This window comes from Podarcis muralis, chromosome 7 (assembly GCF_964188315.1).
Source record: "Podarcis muralis chromosome 7, rPodMur119.hap1.1, whole genome shotgun sequence".
NCBI lineage: Eukaryota > Metazoa > Chordata > Lepidosauria > Squamata > Lacertidae > Podarcis > Podarcis muralis.
This window is the reverse complement of record NC_135661.1, coordinates 42,338,386-42,355,669: the sequence shown is the minus strand read 5'-3', so window position 1 is coordinate 42,355,669 and position 17,284 is coordinate 42,338,386. Positions and strand designations below refer to the sequence as shown.

The 17,284-nt window shown below is 48.2% G+C and overlaps 1 protein-coding gene across 4 annotated transcripts in view; it reads right to left on the bottom strand.

The window, feature by feature from the left end:
- PIEZO1 (piezo type mechanosensitive ion channel component 1 (Er blood group)) overlaps positions 1 to 17,284 on the bottom strand; it is a 121,423-nt gene that overhangs the window by 25,783 nt on the left and 78,356 nt on the right. For all 4 annotated transcript variants that reach the window (XM_077931593.1, XM_028739961.2, XM_077931594.1 and 1 more), the window contains exons 8-23: positions 15,993 to 16,164; positions 15,033 to 15,116; positions 13,297 to 13,381; positions 11,434 to 11,534; positions 10,461 to 10,721; positions 9,724 to 9,835; positions 8,799 to 8,977; positions 7,201 to 7,349; positions 6,116 to 6,295; positions 5,403 to 5,500; positions 4,719 to 4,882; positions 3,779 to 3,955; positions 2,095 to 2,220; positions 1,136 to 1,336; positions 459 to 663; positions 158 to 262 (exon numbers count right to left, since the gene is read on the bottom strand). In XM_077931593.1, the coding sequence (XP_077787719.1) occupies positions 158 to 262; positions 459 to 663; positions 1,136 to 1,336; positions 2,095 to 2,220; positions 3,779 to 3,955; positions 4,719 to 4,882; positions 5,403 to 5,500; positions 6,116 to 6,295; positions 7,201 to 7,349; positions 8,799 to 8,977; positions 9,724 to 9,835; positions 10,461 to 10,721; positions 11,434 to 11,534; positions 13,297 to 13,381; positions 15,033 to 15,116; positions 15,993 to 16,164 (2,399 nt within the window). The remainder of the gene's footprint in view (positions 1 to 157; positions 263 to 458; positions 664 to 1,135; positions 1,337 to 2,094; positions 2,221 to 3,778; positions 3,956 to 4,718; positions 4,883 to 5,402; positions 5,501 to 6,115; positions 6,296 to 7,200; positions 7,350 to 8,798; positions 8,978 to 9,723; positions 9,836 to 10,460; positions 10,722 to 11,433; positions 11,535 to 13,296; positions 13,382 to 15,032; positions 15,117 to 15,992; positions 16,165 to 17,284) is intronic.

Below are 17,284 nucleotides of genomic sequence, written 5' to 3'. Positions count from 1 at the left end.
ACTGGCCATGCAGAGTAATGGGGCAAAGACTCCCACAGTGGCCCCAGGAAAGACTGGGTGTTGAATGCCGCAGGACCTCGCTTTGCCGGGCTCACTCCGCCACTGCCTACCACAGGGGAGGGTCGAAATGGCACAAGGGCAGTTTCACAGTACTCACTCATGAGATTGATGGAGTTGGGCTTCATGTAGAAGTCTGGGAAGTACATCCACTTGATGAGAACAGAGTTGATGGGGATAGCATGGCTCCACCTCCAGGGGTAGTCTAAGGGAGGTAAGAGGGGGTGAAAACGCTGGCAAGTAGCAAAGGGCGCCTGCATAGGCACCTCCGTCTTCCCCAACCCCCCTGCCTGCAGAATGGGGTACAGAGGCAGAATGATCTCTCTGCGAGAGATTGCCACCCACTCTTGGAAGAAGGCTCGTCCTTCTAGACCTCCAAGGGGCCCAAAATTGTCACTCACCGATACAGAGTACTGGAGGGATACCAACGCACAGGAGGTATTGGAAGAGCAGGAAGAACGCCAGGAAGAGACAGTACTTGGGCCAGAGCCTGGCAATGGCATGTCGCCGACGGCGCGTCAGGATGACGACCAACCAGCAGCCGTGAAAGATCACCATGAAGTTCATGCGCTGGCCAATCACATTCACCGTCATCAGGAAGCAGATCTGGATAGGTGGGGAAAGCGGAGAGGAGGGAATTCGTAAGACAATGGCTTTGGTAATGGGGTCTCAGACAAGAAATGCGGGAACAGGGAGCCTGGAATAAAGCTCTTGTCCCAAAATGTGTGTGTCTGGGGTATGTGTGTGACACCTCCTTCCAAGTTCAGATAATATATAATTATATACTTTATGGCTTCAACCCACCCTGGAACCTTGTGGAGAAGGATGGGTGAGAAATCCAATAAAATAAATAACTACTAGGCTAAAACAAATTAACTATTAGGTTAAATATGTTGCAAAAGTCTCCTTGGACTATTGATGAAGGCTGGCATACTAATTTATTAAATAAAATAAAATAAAATAAGTAACCAGATTTTGCCACCGACTGGCAGATGATGCTTTCAATATTGCCCCACCACTCTGATTTCCAAGCCATGCAGATAATCAAGACCTGTCAATACGCCCTCTGCCCTCTCACCTCTAGGCCAAACTTGTAGTAGAAGTAGTTGACAAAATATTTGATGCAGTTTAGTAGGCTTTTATCCAGGTTCTGACGGGTTGCATCCTCAAAGACTGTCTGGGTGACCGGAGGCACCAGCTGGTGTTGCTTACGGTAGTATTCCTGGCACCGGTAGACAATGGCCTCGAAGACCAGCAGAACCAGCACTTGCAAATGGTTCTGGAGAAGAGAGAGACACACAGAGAGAAAAGAGATAGCAGAGTTTAGTGACTGAGGTGGAGAGAAGAGAACGAGGCTGAAAATAACAAAATTCCTAAGCTGGGATTCCAAAATGCCACCTTCCCGGGTTATGATTGCGGGTGGATGCTGAGGAACAGTTAAAATGATTAAATCACCCAGGTAGTGTGTGAATATGAAGGCTCTGAGCCACCACAGGAACAAAAACAACAAAAACACCACTGCAATGGACCATTGCTTTGACTCCTCCCACATTTTTACAGAAGGAACTGAAAAAATGGTTTCTCACCTCTGGTTTAAGTACTAAATTTCATATCTGTAAAATGTCCTGAAGGGCTTTTTATGACGAAGGGCAGTATAGAAATTTATTGTATGAATGAAAATCCACAACTGTGGCAATGAAGCCACAGGGTTATATCAAAATGGTTGCCAACCTTCCTTCTGGATACAGCTTCCCCTTCCCAAACAGCAGATCTTCCCAAATCATAACAGCTGCCAGAAGCGAAAAGAGTTGGAGGCACTAAGAGAGCTGGTGTGGTATAATGATCAGTGCTGGACTAGGATCTGGGAGACCAGGCTTTGAATCCTCACTCACCATGAAGCTGACTGGGTGACATGTCTCTCTGAACCTGATCTACTTCCCAGGGCCATTGGAAGGATAAAACAGGGAGGGGAAGAACCATGTACCTTGAGCTTCTTGGAGGAATGTAATAAATAAATAAGATGGGTTGGCCACTCACCTGGATGTAACCCAGGTTGGGGTACTGCTTTCTGATCCCAAACCAGTTCGCTGGGTCGACAGGATGCTGGTAGAGTGTTGAGTTGCCAATCTCCTCTGGCTGCAGATTGGTGTTGTTGGGCTGAGGCTACGGAGCAAGCAAAAATTATATCATTATTTGCATTGTAATGCAACGGTATACCTTACAAGAGATCAAAATTAGGATATTATATTCCTTCTAGTGTTGCAAGGAAAGAAAAAGCCCCCAAGATGCAGATTTGGTTGGCATGCATATATATGGTATGACAAGGTAAAATTGCATAAAGGTTTTAAGAACCATATGGTGAGGAAAGCTCTGTATAATGTTTGGATTAAGTATAAAGACCTGTTTGAAAGTAGAACCCCCAGGTGGTTGTCACCAATGGAAGCAAAAGAGGTGAAAAAATTGAATATGGGTTCTAATTGGCCTAAATATTGGGAAATTATAGAACAAGATGGTGAAAATGTAAAATTGCAGAGTTTTGAGAAACTGAAGTTTAAGGTGAGAGATTGGTTACATTATCGACAGATAAATGAAGTATTCAAACAGGACAGAAAGAAAGGCTTCCAAGTGGAGAAGTCAAAATTAGAAACAGAACTGTTAGAACCCAATACTAAAAATTTGTCAAGAATGTACAACTTGCTGTTGAAATGGAATACTCAAGATGAAATGGTGAAATCTAATATGATTAAATGGGCACAGGATATTGGGCATGACATTGAACTTGCTGACTGGGAGCAGTTATGGACCACTGGTGTTAAATTTACGGCATGCAATGCCTTAAAAGAAAACATTATGAAAATGATCTACAGGTGGTACATGACTCCTGCTAAGTTAGCAAAGATCTATCATTTGCCCAACAACAAGTGTTGGAAGTGTAATGAAACGGAGGGAACCTTCTATCACCTTTGGTGGACCTGCCCGAAGATTAAGGCTTTCTGGGAAATGATCTATAATGAAATAAAAAAAGTTCTGAAGAGAACGTTTGTTAAAAAACCAGAGGCCTTTCTCTTGGGTATGGTGGGCCAAGTGGTGCCAAAGAAGGATAGGACATTTTTTATGTATGCCACTACAGCAGCAAGAATTCTTCTAGCAAAGTATTGGAAGACGCAAGATTTACCCACGTTGGAAGAATGGCAGACGAAGGTGATCGACTATATGGGACTGGCAGAGATGACTGGCAGAATTCGAGACCGGGGGAAAGAGGCGGTGGATGAAGATTGGAACAAATTTAAAGTTTATCTTAAAAACTGTTGTAATTTGGAAAATTAGGGGCTCAGAGTTATAAGAGATAAAGAACTACAGTTGTATTAATAACTAACTGAAGTTAAGTACATGAAATATACTCAAGCTATGATCAGAGGGTTGCTGAAAAATCTTGAAACAAGAATGCAGAAAAGGGGTGGTATGGGGAAGTCGTGTTTTTGTTTGTTTATGTTTATGTTTTTGTTTTGTTTCTTCTTTATTTATGGAAAACTAATAAAAATTTATTATAAAAAAAAAAAAAGAAAAAGCCCCCAAGATGGTGGGGGAGAACGCCTGACCCAAATCTCATTGGTCTGGAACAGAACAAAAATAAGAAATTTGCGGGATGACTGAATGTCAGTTTTCCACTGCCACCCCAAACACATACCCAGAGACAGATTTTGGAGCCCATCTCCCATACCTCTGTGCAGTTGTAGGAATAATCTTCTGGGTTGACAATCTTCAGCTGATAAAGCATCTTGCAGACAATGATAATGCAGACCCAGATGGTGGAGAGGCACGAGGCCATGTGGCTGAAACGGCAGTAGGGGATGGCAAAGGCCCATAGCACCATCAGCACAAAGTTCATCACCGACACCTAGATGGGAGGAGAGAAGCAGAGACTTGCAGGAGTGGCTGTATGGCTACATACACACCAGACATTTAAAGTATAGTTGTATCTTGGAAGTTGAAAATAATCCATTCTGGAAGTCTGTTCAACTTCCAAAATGTTTGGAAACCAAAGCGCAGCTTCCGATTGGCTGCAGGAAGCTCCTGCAGCCAATCGGAAGCTGCAGAAGCCGCATCAGATGTTTGATTTCCAAAAAAAGTTCGGAAACCAGAACACTCACTTCCGGGTTTCGATCGTTCGGGAGCCAATTTGTTCGGCAACTAAGGCGTTCAAAAACCAAGGTACGACTATACAACCCCCCCACCCAAGAAAAAGAATCTTGGAAACTGAAGTTTACCCCTCACAGAGCTACAATTCCCCAGCATCCCAGCACCCTTAAACTACAGTTCCCAGGTTTCTTTGGGCATGGGGGAAAAGAGCTTTAAATGTACACTGTGTACAGAGCCTATGTCTTCTTGCCCATTGGCAGTCATACCTGCAAAACGCCTGAATCTAGTGCACAGCTCAGTGTTTTGCCTTTATTTTTAAAAAGTATGTTTGCAGTCCCATGTTATAGAGAAAATATGTCACCATTGCCCGGATGGGCAGGGGCTAGGTGAGACTCACAACAGCCACAGATAGCGTCTGGAGGGTGAGAGGGGGCATGTCCCCTTCTCCATTCCCCCAGGGGAGCCTCCTCCCTTCAGCAAAACTCCCCGGTTCAATCTCTCCTCTCCCCTTGCAGCCTCACCTCCTGCAAGGCCACCCAGACGACGTAGAGAGCCACCAGTTTCAGGATGTGCAGCTCAAGCAGACGCAGGACGAAGACTCGGATGCGGACAAGGATGCTGGAGAACTTCCTGCCCAGCACCATCAGGCGTTCCAGCACCAAGCCCCATTTGCTGGGCACACCCTCTGCAGCGGGGAAAATGGGGGGGGGGGCAGTCAGGCAGAGCTGAGAGCATTTCACCTTGCTGGATTTGTATGTTTCAAGCCTACTGTTGCCCTCCCCAAGACAGAAAGCGAGCCGAGAGAGAGAGGACAGTACAAAACCGGACATTCTGATCTGGAGAAAGCCCAAGATTTCAACTGGTGATCCGTAAAGGGAAACGCACATCTGAATGAGTTTGATTCTCAGGGTTTTTGTACTTGTGTATCCTCTTCCACAGGCACATCACGGCTGTAATGTGCAAAAAGTGGTTGTTGGGTGGGGAGAGAGGAGAGCCCTAGATATGGGGAGAGCATAGGCCCTCTTTGCATTGGAAGACAAGAGGGTGGAGGAAGAGAAAGAAAGAGATACCTTAGAGACAGGAAAAGAAGAAGAAAACCTGCTTGTAATTTTCCTCTTGGATATTGTAAATTCCGGACAGGAGAGCTTCTCAGGGGCTTATTTCCCCCACTGCCCGCTGACCTGAGGAGAAGACCTTCTGCTTACCCTCGGAAGCAGCATCAACTTCAGCTTCTGGTTCCTGGTCTTTGGCCTCACCGTCCTCAGGCTGCAGCAGGACACGGCTCCCACTGGCCTCTTCATTCCTGAAATCCAGAGGAGTGGCAAAAAAAGATCAGGCTCAGGGCAGACAGTTTAGCCTGGGGAAATTCCTGGTGCTAGAAAGGCAACCTTTCCCAAGTACAGGACAGGACGCCAGTGGTTTAAGCCAGAGCTTCTCTATAGCAGGGATGGGGACCCTGTGGCTCGCTTGGTGTGGTTGGACCACGCACCCCTCTTCCCCAGGCCAGTACATCTTCCCCTTCACCTACTCACTGGCTTTGGAGGTGGTGGTGAGGTTTCAGCAGGGGAAAGGGGGCTTCAGCAGGGCTGAGCTAGCAATTCAAGAAGGGACAAATGTTATTGCATTGCTTTGCTTCCTTGCTGTGCACTGAAAAAGCAGTGTGTGCGTGTGTGTGTGTGTGTGTGAGAGAGAGAGAGAGAGAGAGAGAGAATATGGTGTAATTATGTGCATGTTTTGGCCACACACACACTTTTTTTTCATTGACCTAATGCTATTGCTAGAGAGCTGAGAGCCAGATAGCCTTGCTTCTCTGCCGCAAATCAGTCAGGGATCCCCATCTCCTTTCTGCCTAGGAGTCCACGGACGGAGCTATCTCCAAACCACCACAGGCTGTTGTTAGAGGGACCGCATTACATACCCCAATGTGTGTGAGCCATCGACCCGCAGCGGAATGACATGCTCCAGGTCAGTGATGCGCATGAAGGGGCGGTGGAAGTAATGCAGCTGCAGGATGCAGGCCAACAGGAAGAAGCCGGGGATGAAGATGCTGGAGAAGAGCTCTGAGACACTGAACTGCTCCAGGCCCAGATCAGCCAACCTGGGGAGAGCGAGAGGGGAAAGCACATATATATGTATAAAGAGACATTGGCCAGGGAGATCAAGGCAGGTGCGGGAGACCTACAAAAAGGTGGAAACACAAATATCAACAATGCAGGGACACACTTTCACTACAAGAGAAATGTGCAATCCTGTTGGGTTTTCTTTATTGGGGGAAAAGGGGATTGAGGAAGGGTGAATGTAAGACAAACCTGCTGGATCAGACCAATAGCCCATCTAGGTCCAGCATGCTGTTCTTAACCAGGTGCCCATGGGAAACCCGCAAACAGCATTTTGCCCACCTGCAATTCCCAGCAACTGGCCCCCAGAGGCATAATGCCTTTGACAGCGGAAGCAGAACACAGCCATGTTGTCTAGTAGCCGTTGATAGGCTTTGTGTAATTCTCTTTTACAGCCATCCAAGTCGGTGGCCCTAACCGCCTCCTGTGGGAGTGAGTTCCACACGCCCTGCATGATTATAGAGCCATAGAGTTGGAAGAGACCCCAAGGATTCATTTAGTCCAACCCCCTGCAATACAGGAATATGCAGCTGTCCCTTATGGGGAGCAAACCTGCAACCATGGCGTCATCAGCACCACGCTCTATCCGACAGAGCTGTTCAGTGGTGTCAGACTACAACTCCCATAATTCCTGATCATTGTGTGGATTGTGTGGTTGTGTGGATGGGGAGCATATTGGCTTCATGCCCTGGTAAGCTTCTCATAGGCATGCGCTCCTCAACTCTGAGAAGCAGGATGGTGGACAAGATGAACCTTTGGTCTGGCCCAGCAAGGCTCTCCTGACTTCCTTATGCTAGCAGAGACCTCGATTTCTTGGAGACCACAGTAGCAAATTTCCCCCATGAGCCTATTCCTCCAGTGGTCCTAAGGGTGCGGGGAAACTTACTGCTCATCGGTTAATCCCATGAAGTTCTTCCAGTACATGGGGAAGTCCTCGAACTGGAAGGTGTAAACGGCAATGAGCACCAGCATCGTGTACGCCACCACCAGCCACCAGAAGGCCTTCAAGAGTTTCCGCCAGAGACTGTAGTACACCTGCAGAGAAAAGGGTGGTGGTGTCAGGGGAGGAGAATGACCCACCTGTGTCAGGATACTCCACCCACACACCCCAGCCGGTTCTCCAGAAGAGGCAAAGTGATGGGTGCCAATGAAAGGCGCAACAAGAGATCAATGCTCTGAGTTGTTTGCTTGTCACATACCAGGGGTGGAGAAAGCTGTGGACCTCCCGGTGATTCTGGACCCCAGCTCCCATCGCTCCTGACCACTGGCCATACTGGCTGGGGCTCATGGGAGTTGGAGTCCAGAAGCATCTCTAGAGCCACAGCTCTCTCAGATGTGCCACAGGGGAACAGAAACAAGCTCCACTGTCTGCCAACCTGGGCTGTGGGCTACCCCAGCAGCACTGAAAGCCCTTGGCCTGTATGGTTATTTCAGCAATATGTATACCACTTAATCACAGTAGTCTATAAGTAGTATACAGGAGATCCAACAAAGGAAGACTAAGAGTGGGTTAGCTGTAATAAAAAAGAAGATTCCAGTAATCACCAGAATTTCAACAGGGGTGTAAGGGACTGTCTGATGTCAGCTAGAAGGGAGTGTCACAATACTAAACACATGACTCCTAGGGGATGCAAGCCATGCGTTTGAGCCATGGGGGACCACAACAATAACTCCCTCAAAGACCTCAGTGACTGAGCATGGATAGAAGCGATCAAGTGGTCCTCATGGAACCTGGACCTTGTAAATTAAAACAAGAGCACTGATGTAACAGTAGAAATATCCCACATCAGGGATGGGGAAGTGGATCTGACCAGCAGGCCAGATCATTATTTCCCCCAATTGCAACTGATCAAACCCATTTCCAGTTGTGTAGTTACCTGCCCCATACCTGACATCATCAGGTGCAGGGAAAGTGGACACAATTTGGCTGAAATGGCCTTGCAGTCTAAATGAGGAAGCTGAGTGGGATGAATTAGGATAGCTGGTCAAAAGCTCCCCCACACTGCTCTCCTGTAATCGCCAGGCTCAAAATTAAGCTCCCAGAGACTATTTTGGGAGGCAAGAAAGACTCCAACCAGTTGCCAGCACTTTATGATAACTGCAAAAAGATCTTGGACTGCTTGGTAAGCAGTGGGAGACCAAGGAACTTTGGGAATATTAAGTAGTCAAAAAGAGGACACGTTCCAGGACACCTCCAGCTGTTTAACTAGAGCATCACCTTGAAATCTTAGGGTTTCACAATACAATCTTTGGGGAGTGGAACAAGGCTCTTCCTGAAAGGAAGAGCTATAGAGCTCACAGCAGAATGCAGAAGCTCCCAGGTTCAGTCTCCAGCAGCTTCAAAAGATTGGACAGAAGCTGATGAACTAAACCTTTTCCTGCTTGGGACCCTGGAAAGAATACCAATGGTCTGACTCAATATCAGGCCGCTTCCTCTGCTCTCTTTCAAGCTATGGCCCTGGGGCCTCTCCAACCCAGCCTAACCTGGAAGAGGGTGAGGCAAAGGAGGAAGAGGAACATGTAGACAATCTTGTAGACAACCAGGCGTCCGGCAAAGCTGACGACGATGAACATGCCGGCACAAACCAAGATCCAGAACTTTGCGTAAAAGGCCATCACGTGCGCCCCCAGGATCTTCAGCACATCTCGCTTGTGGTCTGGCCCTGAGAGGGGAGAGAATAAAAAAGGGACTCAGAATCTGAGGTTGCAATAATAGAATCTGGGAGCTCACTCACGTGCTGGCAAACAATGGGGATATTCCCTCACAAAACTGCATAAAGTTCAAGATCACATTATGATAAGAAGACAAGCTTCTCTTGGATTTTTCTCCCACTCCCTGTTCAACAAAGTGTCATGAGCTGGAATTCAGGGCCATCATCCTTGTGGTTTGGGGGAAGGAAAAGGAGAAGAATAGTCTCTTTTCCCCAAGAATGGAGCATGTGGAGCATCACCCCCATCCCACAGAGGTTTTTCCTTCCTGAGATGGAAATCCTGGCCCATAATCATAAGGTGGGCCACAAGGGAAAGGCAACTTGTACATGCCCAGGAACAGTCTCCATATTTTTGACATTACAAATAGCATGCCTGAGGAGGAATGTAGTCCCAAAGACAAGGTTCTTCATCCGAGCTTTATCAAAGTCTAGCCAAAACTTAACTTAGGTTTAGGAGAGAACAGCAAATGCTTTGGAACGAACTGCTTACAGGCCCATCCATGGGAAGGATACAGAAAACACAAACACAATTGATGCAAAGGCTTTCCTGAACCTAAACGGGTGTCAATCTGGTCTGTAATCTGGGTGGGAGGACCACTAGGGTCCCGTTCACAAGCAGAAGAGGATTAGTTTGTTTATGAAGAATTGAACAAAAAACAGGCCAACTGACCCACTGGTCTTGGCACTTGCATTCTCACCTGAGTCTGAAACTGTCACCTCCACCAAGGGGGCAGGCCGTTGCTTCTTCTTCAGCAGCTTCTCCTTCACGAATTGCCTCACCAGGAGCCAGAAGGTCAGGGTGAAAAGGAGCTGCAGGCAAAGAGGGGGAGGCAGTGGGTTAGAGTCCTCATGCAAGGGAACAGTCTTCCTCCAAAGTGTTGGGTTTCCATTCCAGAACAACAGGATGGGTGTAGAAAGTCATTAGGGGGAAATTCAGGGGGGAAACACAAACTGGGGAAATAAGGGCCTTTCCTGCACTTAGGTTTTGTCACAGATCAGTGCTGATTCCAAGCACAAGCATCACTGCAGTGTCCTGAGCTGGTTGTGCTGGAATCAGAAGCCCGTGACCCTCCATAAATTGCTGGACGACAACTCCCATCATCCCTTCCTACTGGCTGCATTGGCTGGGGCTGATTGGTTGGAGTCTGATTGGAGTTGGGGCTGATTGGAATTGGAGGACCACAGGCTTCCCACTCCTGTGCAAGAACATCATGGAAGGACAAGATTTTCTCCTGGGGACCACAGGAGAAAAGTCTCCTGTTTCAGCATCTTGTGGCACAAAGGTAGACACAGGACAACACCAACGCCACTTTCAGCAATACAGAGCCCCAACAGTGGGAAAAGAGAGGGGAGAAAGCAGAAAAGAAGGAGAGAGAAAGACTGGACACACACACAGACACTTAAGGTACAGAGATGGTGCACAAATGGTGCCTACCTTGGCTCCCAGGTGCAGACAGGGGTGAACATACTGCACCAGCCCCAGTTGCTGCAGGGGCATAAAGCCAACCTTGGTGGGCAGCTCTGGTTCTAGGTCCATGCCCCAAACATACTGGAGGCTGCAGAGGGCGATGCCGTAGAGCAGGATGAAGGGCGAGCACAGCATGGCAAAGTGGTGCCTGCTCCGAACGATCCAGATGAGGCAGGCCCAGAGCAGCAGCACAAACGTCAGCCAGCTGTGATAGGTGATGCTCCACACCTGCAAGGAAGGGAAAGCAAAAGAGTCTCTGCCATGTGCTATATATGGCACTACTGAAGATTTATTGCTTTAATTCATTGTCTGCTGCTTTGGAAAACTGGTATAGCTGGAAAAGGCAGATACATGGCCTGGAAAGAGATAAATGCATGACCTTGTGCAAAATAGCTAAAGATGCCAGGAGTTCCTTGGCCACACAGGCAGGAATAATAATGATATTTTGCTGGGGGCGGGGCGGGGGGGGAGGGCGACCCAACCAGGACCACCACAGGATTTTACATTATCAATGCCTATCACATGGGAAATTAACTTGGCAGTGCAGGGAACCTCATGAAATTCACAGAGACAAATTCCGGGTCTGAATTATTACTTATGCAAATGCAAAAGATAAAACACTCCATCCGCCTGCTACGCAACTCTCCTTCTGGCACGACTCTTTAGTTCCTGTTTTGTAATCTCATATTGCAGGATTTTAGCATATGTATCCTGAAGTGGAAGAAGTGGGTGCGGCTGGAATAATTCTTTTTAAAAAAACAAAAACTACAGGGGGGAGGTTCATTGTGATTAAGTGCTTGCTGCGTCAAGAGCAGCTCTCGAGTCCTGTTCCCTCTTTCCACCAACCCCCTCTGCCCTCCATGCATCTTGCTGCTGTCCTCCTTTGACCCCTCCACCCCAACGTCTCCCAGTGCATGGCCCAGGTGCCCCTGCTTCTTACCATCATAGCAATGAGGGCACAAACATAACTCTGGTTCATGATGACATGGCCCAGGGAATGCAGCAGCAGCTTCTCCTTGCGGTGCTCCTTTTTCCTAGTGGCTACAAAGGAGGGATTTTGAGGGCATTGTTCATTCGTTCATTCATTCATTCATTTAGAAACCGCTTAAAATTTTAGAAAATCTTCAAGTGGTGTACAACAGTGGTTCCCAAACTTTCTCCCCACCCCATGGACCACCTGAAAATTGCTGAGGGTCTTTGAGGACCACTTCAAGACATCAGCCACTGGCCTGATCCTGCAGGGTGTTCTTATGTGCTAGATTACGCAGTGTGGACGGGGCAATGTGAAAATCAGGGAAGGAAGGATCCAGGCCTCCAAGTCAGAAAAACTCCATCTTTTGGAGCCGGATCTTGTGTGTTGTTTTCCAGAGCTAGACTGGGATTACACACACCTGGGCCATGAGCTTGCAAGGAGCACTTTTATTCCCAAGAAATCAGGGCAGGTTACCAATACAAGAGAAGCAGTACTGTGCCTGCAGTGCTGCCTTCTAACCACCAGGAGGAAGCACTGCCTCATGCCAGCCGAGTCCCAGGTGATTCCAGGACAGTTTAATGCCAGGTAAGCAGCCTACGCAGCAAACTCCCACCCCGACGCTCAGTGCCAAAAGCAGTTTTCGGGATGAGCTCAGAGAAGGACATTGCCTTCCCGTCTCTTAACTCGAGGACACCAGGAACTGTTGAGTAGAGCCAAGGGCCCACACCAGCAGCAGCAAAGACTGGGGCTGCTTCCAGACTGTTTCAATGTTTTGGGTTGGATTCAGTTACATGACAGCAAATGCAAGTTATGCAGTGAAGAGTTGATTTGCAGGTCCTGTGCAACAGACCCACTTCAACCTCCAAAACTGGACTTTTTGTGACAAGGAAAGTGTTGGGAAAATGCACTGGAAAGCGTGGGATAACGTTTGCTTGATGAATGCTCAACAAACAGTTTGTCTGGAACGGACTTCCACTAAGAACAGAACAAAAGCCTGGAGCTGGGTGAGGCCAAAGGCCCAGCTAGTCCAGCATCTTGTTCTCACTATGGCCAACCAGATCCCCCAGGGGAAAGTCCACAAACAGAAGCTGAGTGCAGCAGCAACACTATGGTGAAGCCCAGTAACTGGCATTCAGAGACTTACTGCCTTTGACAGTCGAGGGGGAATTGCAGGTAGCAGCTTCTGATAACTTTATCTCCCATTAAAAAAACTCAGTGGGTGAATTCTGCTTCCATTCTGAACCTGCCCAACCATATTTTACTGTGCATTACACTGATATATGGTCCTTCCTCCATGGAGTTCAGAGCAATTTCCACATGGGTTTCCCATCCCAGACAGATCTGCTTCACTTGACACACATGACCACAAGCAGGTGCTTCCAGATCACTCTGAGCCCCTCCGACTGACTACTGGGGAAAGATCACAGGGATCATTTACCATCTCTTGCTAGCAGGAGGCTTGGCTCACATGCAAATGCAATCTAATGAGACATTTGATCTTCAAGCCTCCTTGTGCTTTGCAACTATCCTCTGACAGACCTGGGTGGCTGGATAGGCTAGGCTGATCAGCTCAGGCAGGGTTTGGGGTGAGAGGGTTCTGCCTTTCAAGGGACAGTTGGGCTGGATGTTCCCTTTCCACCATCTGATCCTGTGCTATGCAGCCATTGCAGACAGTGTGTAGTTAAGAGAATGCAGAAGTTGTCAAAAAGGGAGGAATATTCGAAGGAAGGTAGGAAGAAAATTTTGCAAACTGCTCTGAATTCAGAAAAAGCAATGCTGAACAGGCCCTGCAGCCTCCTTGGCTCACCAGAGCACAGCTGCAACCCTTACCTGGCTGCCCAGTCTCCCCAAGGACATGCACAGTGCAATCCTCAGCATCAGCACCAGATGCCTCTGTCTCAGAAGTCAGCATTGGCTGTAGAAGAAAGCAGGATAAAACTGTTGAGGCAAATGGACATTCAACAGGCATCAACATCTGGATAGTTCAGCAAGCAGCTCAGAGCTTGGAAGCATCAGGATAAGGAGGGCACGTTCCAGAGGTGCAGCCATGTCAACGCGTCACAGCAGATAAACCTCAGAATCTTGTGGCACCTTAAAGGCTTAAACAATCTATTGTGGGCAGGGATGTAAGAAGACATCGCCTTGCCCTGTATTCGTCCCATGCTGCTCTGTTTCTGTTCTGCTGCAGTTCATCTTCTGCCAATAACGTATTCGTCTCACTGTTTACTGGGGCGAAATTATGTAGCTTATGTAATTTATGCAATTACTGTATTTTTCGCCCTATAGGGCGCACTGGCCCATAGGGCACACCTCATTTTTGGGGGGGAAATAAAAATAAATTATTCCCCCCCCCCAGCCGCGGGGCTGGGGCTGGGGAAGCCCAAGCTTCCCCCAACCCCAGCCCCCAGAACAGGCTGCTATCCACAAGCCTTGCGAGCCCGGCGGGAACTCCCGCAGGGCACGCAAGGCTTGCAGACATCTGCCCGAAGCATGGGGTGCGCTCCAGAGCGCGCCCCATGCTTCAGGCTGCAGGCTGCTGCCCGCAAGCCTTGAAAGCCCAGCGGGAACTGCCACCAGGCTCCCAAGGCTTGCGGATAGCTTCCTGAAGCCTGGAGAGCGAGAGGGGTCGGTGCGCACCGACCCCTCTTGCTCTCCAGGCTTCAGCGAAAGCCTGCATTTGCCCCATAGGACGCACACACATTTCCCCTTCATTTTTGGAGGGGGAAAAGTGCGTCCTTTAGGGCGAAAAATACGGTAATTACATAAATTATCTGGCCATTTTTTTATCCCTCCCCATTCATTTCAATGCAAAGGAAATGCAATACAAGTTGGAGGACAGGACATAATCAATTTATGGACTGAAAGCAACAATAATACCAATCATATTTGCTGGATTGATTTCTGCAAACAACAACAACAAAAAACATGTCAGAGACAAAAATTATAGTTCTGTCTGCTAGTTTTCTGTTTGAAGGGAAGTCCGTCTCTCTCTTGGCTTTTTAAAAAGTTCTGTGTAAAAGGACCCCTGACCATTAGGTCCAGTCGTGGCCGACTCTGGGGTTGCGGCACTCATCTCGCTTTACTGGCCGAGGGAGCCGGAATACAGCTTCCGGGTCATGTGGCCAGCATGACTAAGCCGCTTCTGGCGAACCAGAGCAGCGCACGGAAATGCCGTTTACCTTCTCGCCGGAGCAGTACCTATTTATCTACTTGCACTTTGACGTGCTTTCAAACTGCTAGGTTGACAGGAGCTGGGACCGAGCAAAGGGAGCTCACCCTGTCGCGGGGATTCGAACCGCTGACCTTCTGATTGGCAAACCCTAGGCTCTGTGGTTTAGACCACAGCGCCACCTGCGTCCCAAAGGTTCTATGTAGGAGGGCATTAAAAATTAAGTTTGAGGTGGTGCAGTTCTCGTTCCTTTCCCCACTTCCCAGTGCCAAGGAGTAGCAAGCCCTGCATCTGCTCAAGGCCTGCTCCTGAGCCTTTGGGGGCTCATTTTCCCTTTGTCACCAGCGAGCCTTAGCAGTCCCAGCCACCTCACACAGCCACCCTGTGGGCACCTCACCTTAGCATCTTCTGCCAAGCCATCTTGGTCTGTGGACCAGTTTTCCAGCTCCAGAAACTCGGATGTTGTGCTTGAGGCCTCTCTCTGTTTTTGTTTTTACAAAAGGAAAATAAAGGAAATAAGAATGCCACTGGGACTGTGCTATTTTAAGTGGAAGGAAGGAATGATCCTGGCAACCCTGGATTGGCTTCCCCAGTCCCTAGCAAAAAACCCAACCAGTCCAACCCTCCACTGATATGTGGCTGATTTTCAGATCATGGAGTGGACTAAGTACATCCAGATCCCCACTCAAAACTTCTTCCACAGGTACAACCGTCACATTCAGAATAATAAATATCTACAGAGTTTTCATAGCTCTACCACTGAACTGAACCCCTTCCTTCAAAAATAGTCTAGTCCTCATGATTTGGAATAAAGGGCTCATAGAAAATAAGAAGCTGCCTTATCCCAAATTGGACCAGGCCAGCATCATATACCCAGACTGGCAGCAGCTCTCCAGTCCTTCCAGGCTGAGGTCTCTCTGTGCCCTTCCTGGAGATGCTGGAGATCCAACCTAGGATCTTTGGTATGCAAAGCAGGTGTTCTGCCACTGAGCAAAGTAGGACTCCCCAAGTTATAGCTAGTGAGGACTGAGGCTTAGAGACAGCACCTTCTTTAATGCTGTCCGGGAGGTTTAAGGCCAAGTTGGATATCTGAATGTGAAAGATCCATCCAGGTCAGAGCTCTTAACCAGTGCTGTACTGCACATAAACAAATGCCCCTATTTCCATTTGTCCCTTTTTGTGGTTATTGAAACACCCACCCAAGAATGCCACTGGAGCTTGCTTTCTTCTGCACTGGGTCTGTTGCAAGAAAATCAAGGCAGCTGAGACAAACAAATTTCTCCCCAATCCCTAACAGGGAGGACAGTGTCCAGACAGGCAGAGTCAAAGGCAGCAACACCAGTCCGGCAAGGCTCACCTGTGTATAGAAGTGTGACCTGCGGAGCTTCACCAGGGTGGCCAGGACATAATACAGCAGCAGGAGGATCCCCGGGTTGACGTAGACAGGCCAGGGGAGACTGACGTTCAGGAGCAGCGCATTGGGCTTGCTACAGCCCACGTGGAGGACGATGGCCTTCAAGCCAAACAACCTACAGGGAAACGGAGGATGAAAGCAGTGGCAAGGCTCCACAACACCCAGATGTTAGGCCAGCTCCCCCACCCCAAAAAACCCCTCTAGTGACCGACTCCAAAAGCAGCTCCAGAATCACCACAGCTAAATTCACAAGGGGATTCCATCCCAGCTGCTGGCACTCGTTTGTTTATTTTGTTTTATTTATTTCATAAAATTCATACACCCCTTGATTGTAAAGAAAATCTCAAAGCAGTTTACGAAAAGAATGACACCATAAAATTATTGATAAAAACAGATGGAAACAACTAACTAGAACATTAATAAACAATTAAAATCAGGGATAGATTTAAAACAAATTAAAACACACGCCAACATTCTGCATGTCTGGATAGCCTTGTCTAAACAAAAATGCTTTTAGCAGGCGCCGGAAGGAGTTCAGGGAAGGTGTCTGCCTGATGTCACTGGTCAGAGGGGTCCAAAGCTGTAACACTGCCAGTTCTGCAGAACAATGTGGACATATATGGGGGAAGGCAGTATCACTAGTTGGCACTGCCAGCAGGAGACAACTTTAGTATTTTGATGCTCACATGGATGCTGGAGATCCCAAGCCTCATTGACTCAACTATTAATTGTAAGAGATGGGATGGCTCCCCACTTGGGAGACAAGACCCATGAAAATGTTTGGAAACAGTAAATTGAAACTATCAGGGGACCAGTTGCTGGAAGCCAGGGAGGGGAGAGTGCTCTCTTCTGCTCATGTGCTGCTTGCTGGTTTCCCACACACATCTGGCTGGTCACTGTGCTATCAGGATGCTGAACTAGATGGGCATTGGCCTGATCCAGCAGACTCTTCTTATGTTCTTATGAGACATGGGAAGCTGGCATACCAGGTCAACAGTGCCCACTCTGGCTAGCAGCAGCACTCCAGGTTCTCAGGGAGAAAGGGGTTTCTACCACCTGCTACCTGTTCAATGCTTTTAACTGAGAGATGGGGAACCTGCAGTCCTCCATCTGTTTTTGGATACCAGCTCCCATGGGCAATGCTGGTTGGAGATGGCAGGAGCTGGAGTCCAACAAGATCTGGGGGGGGGCACCAATGTTGCCCCATCCCTGTTTTAACTGCAGATGTCAGGGAC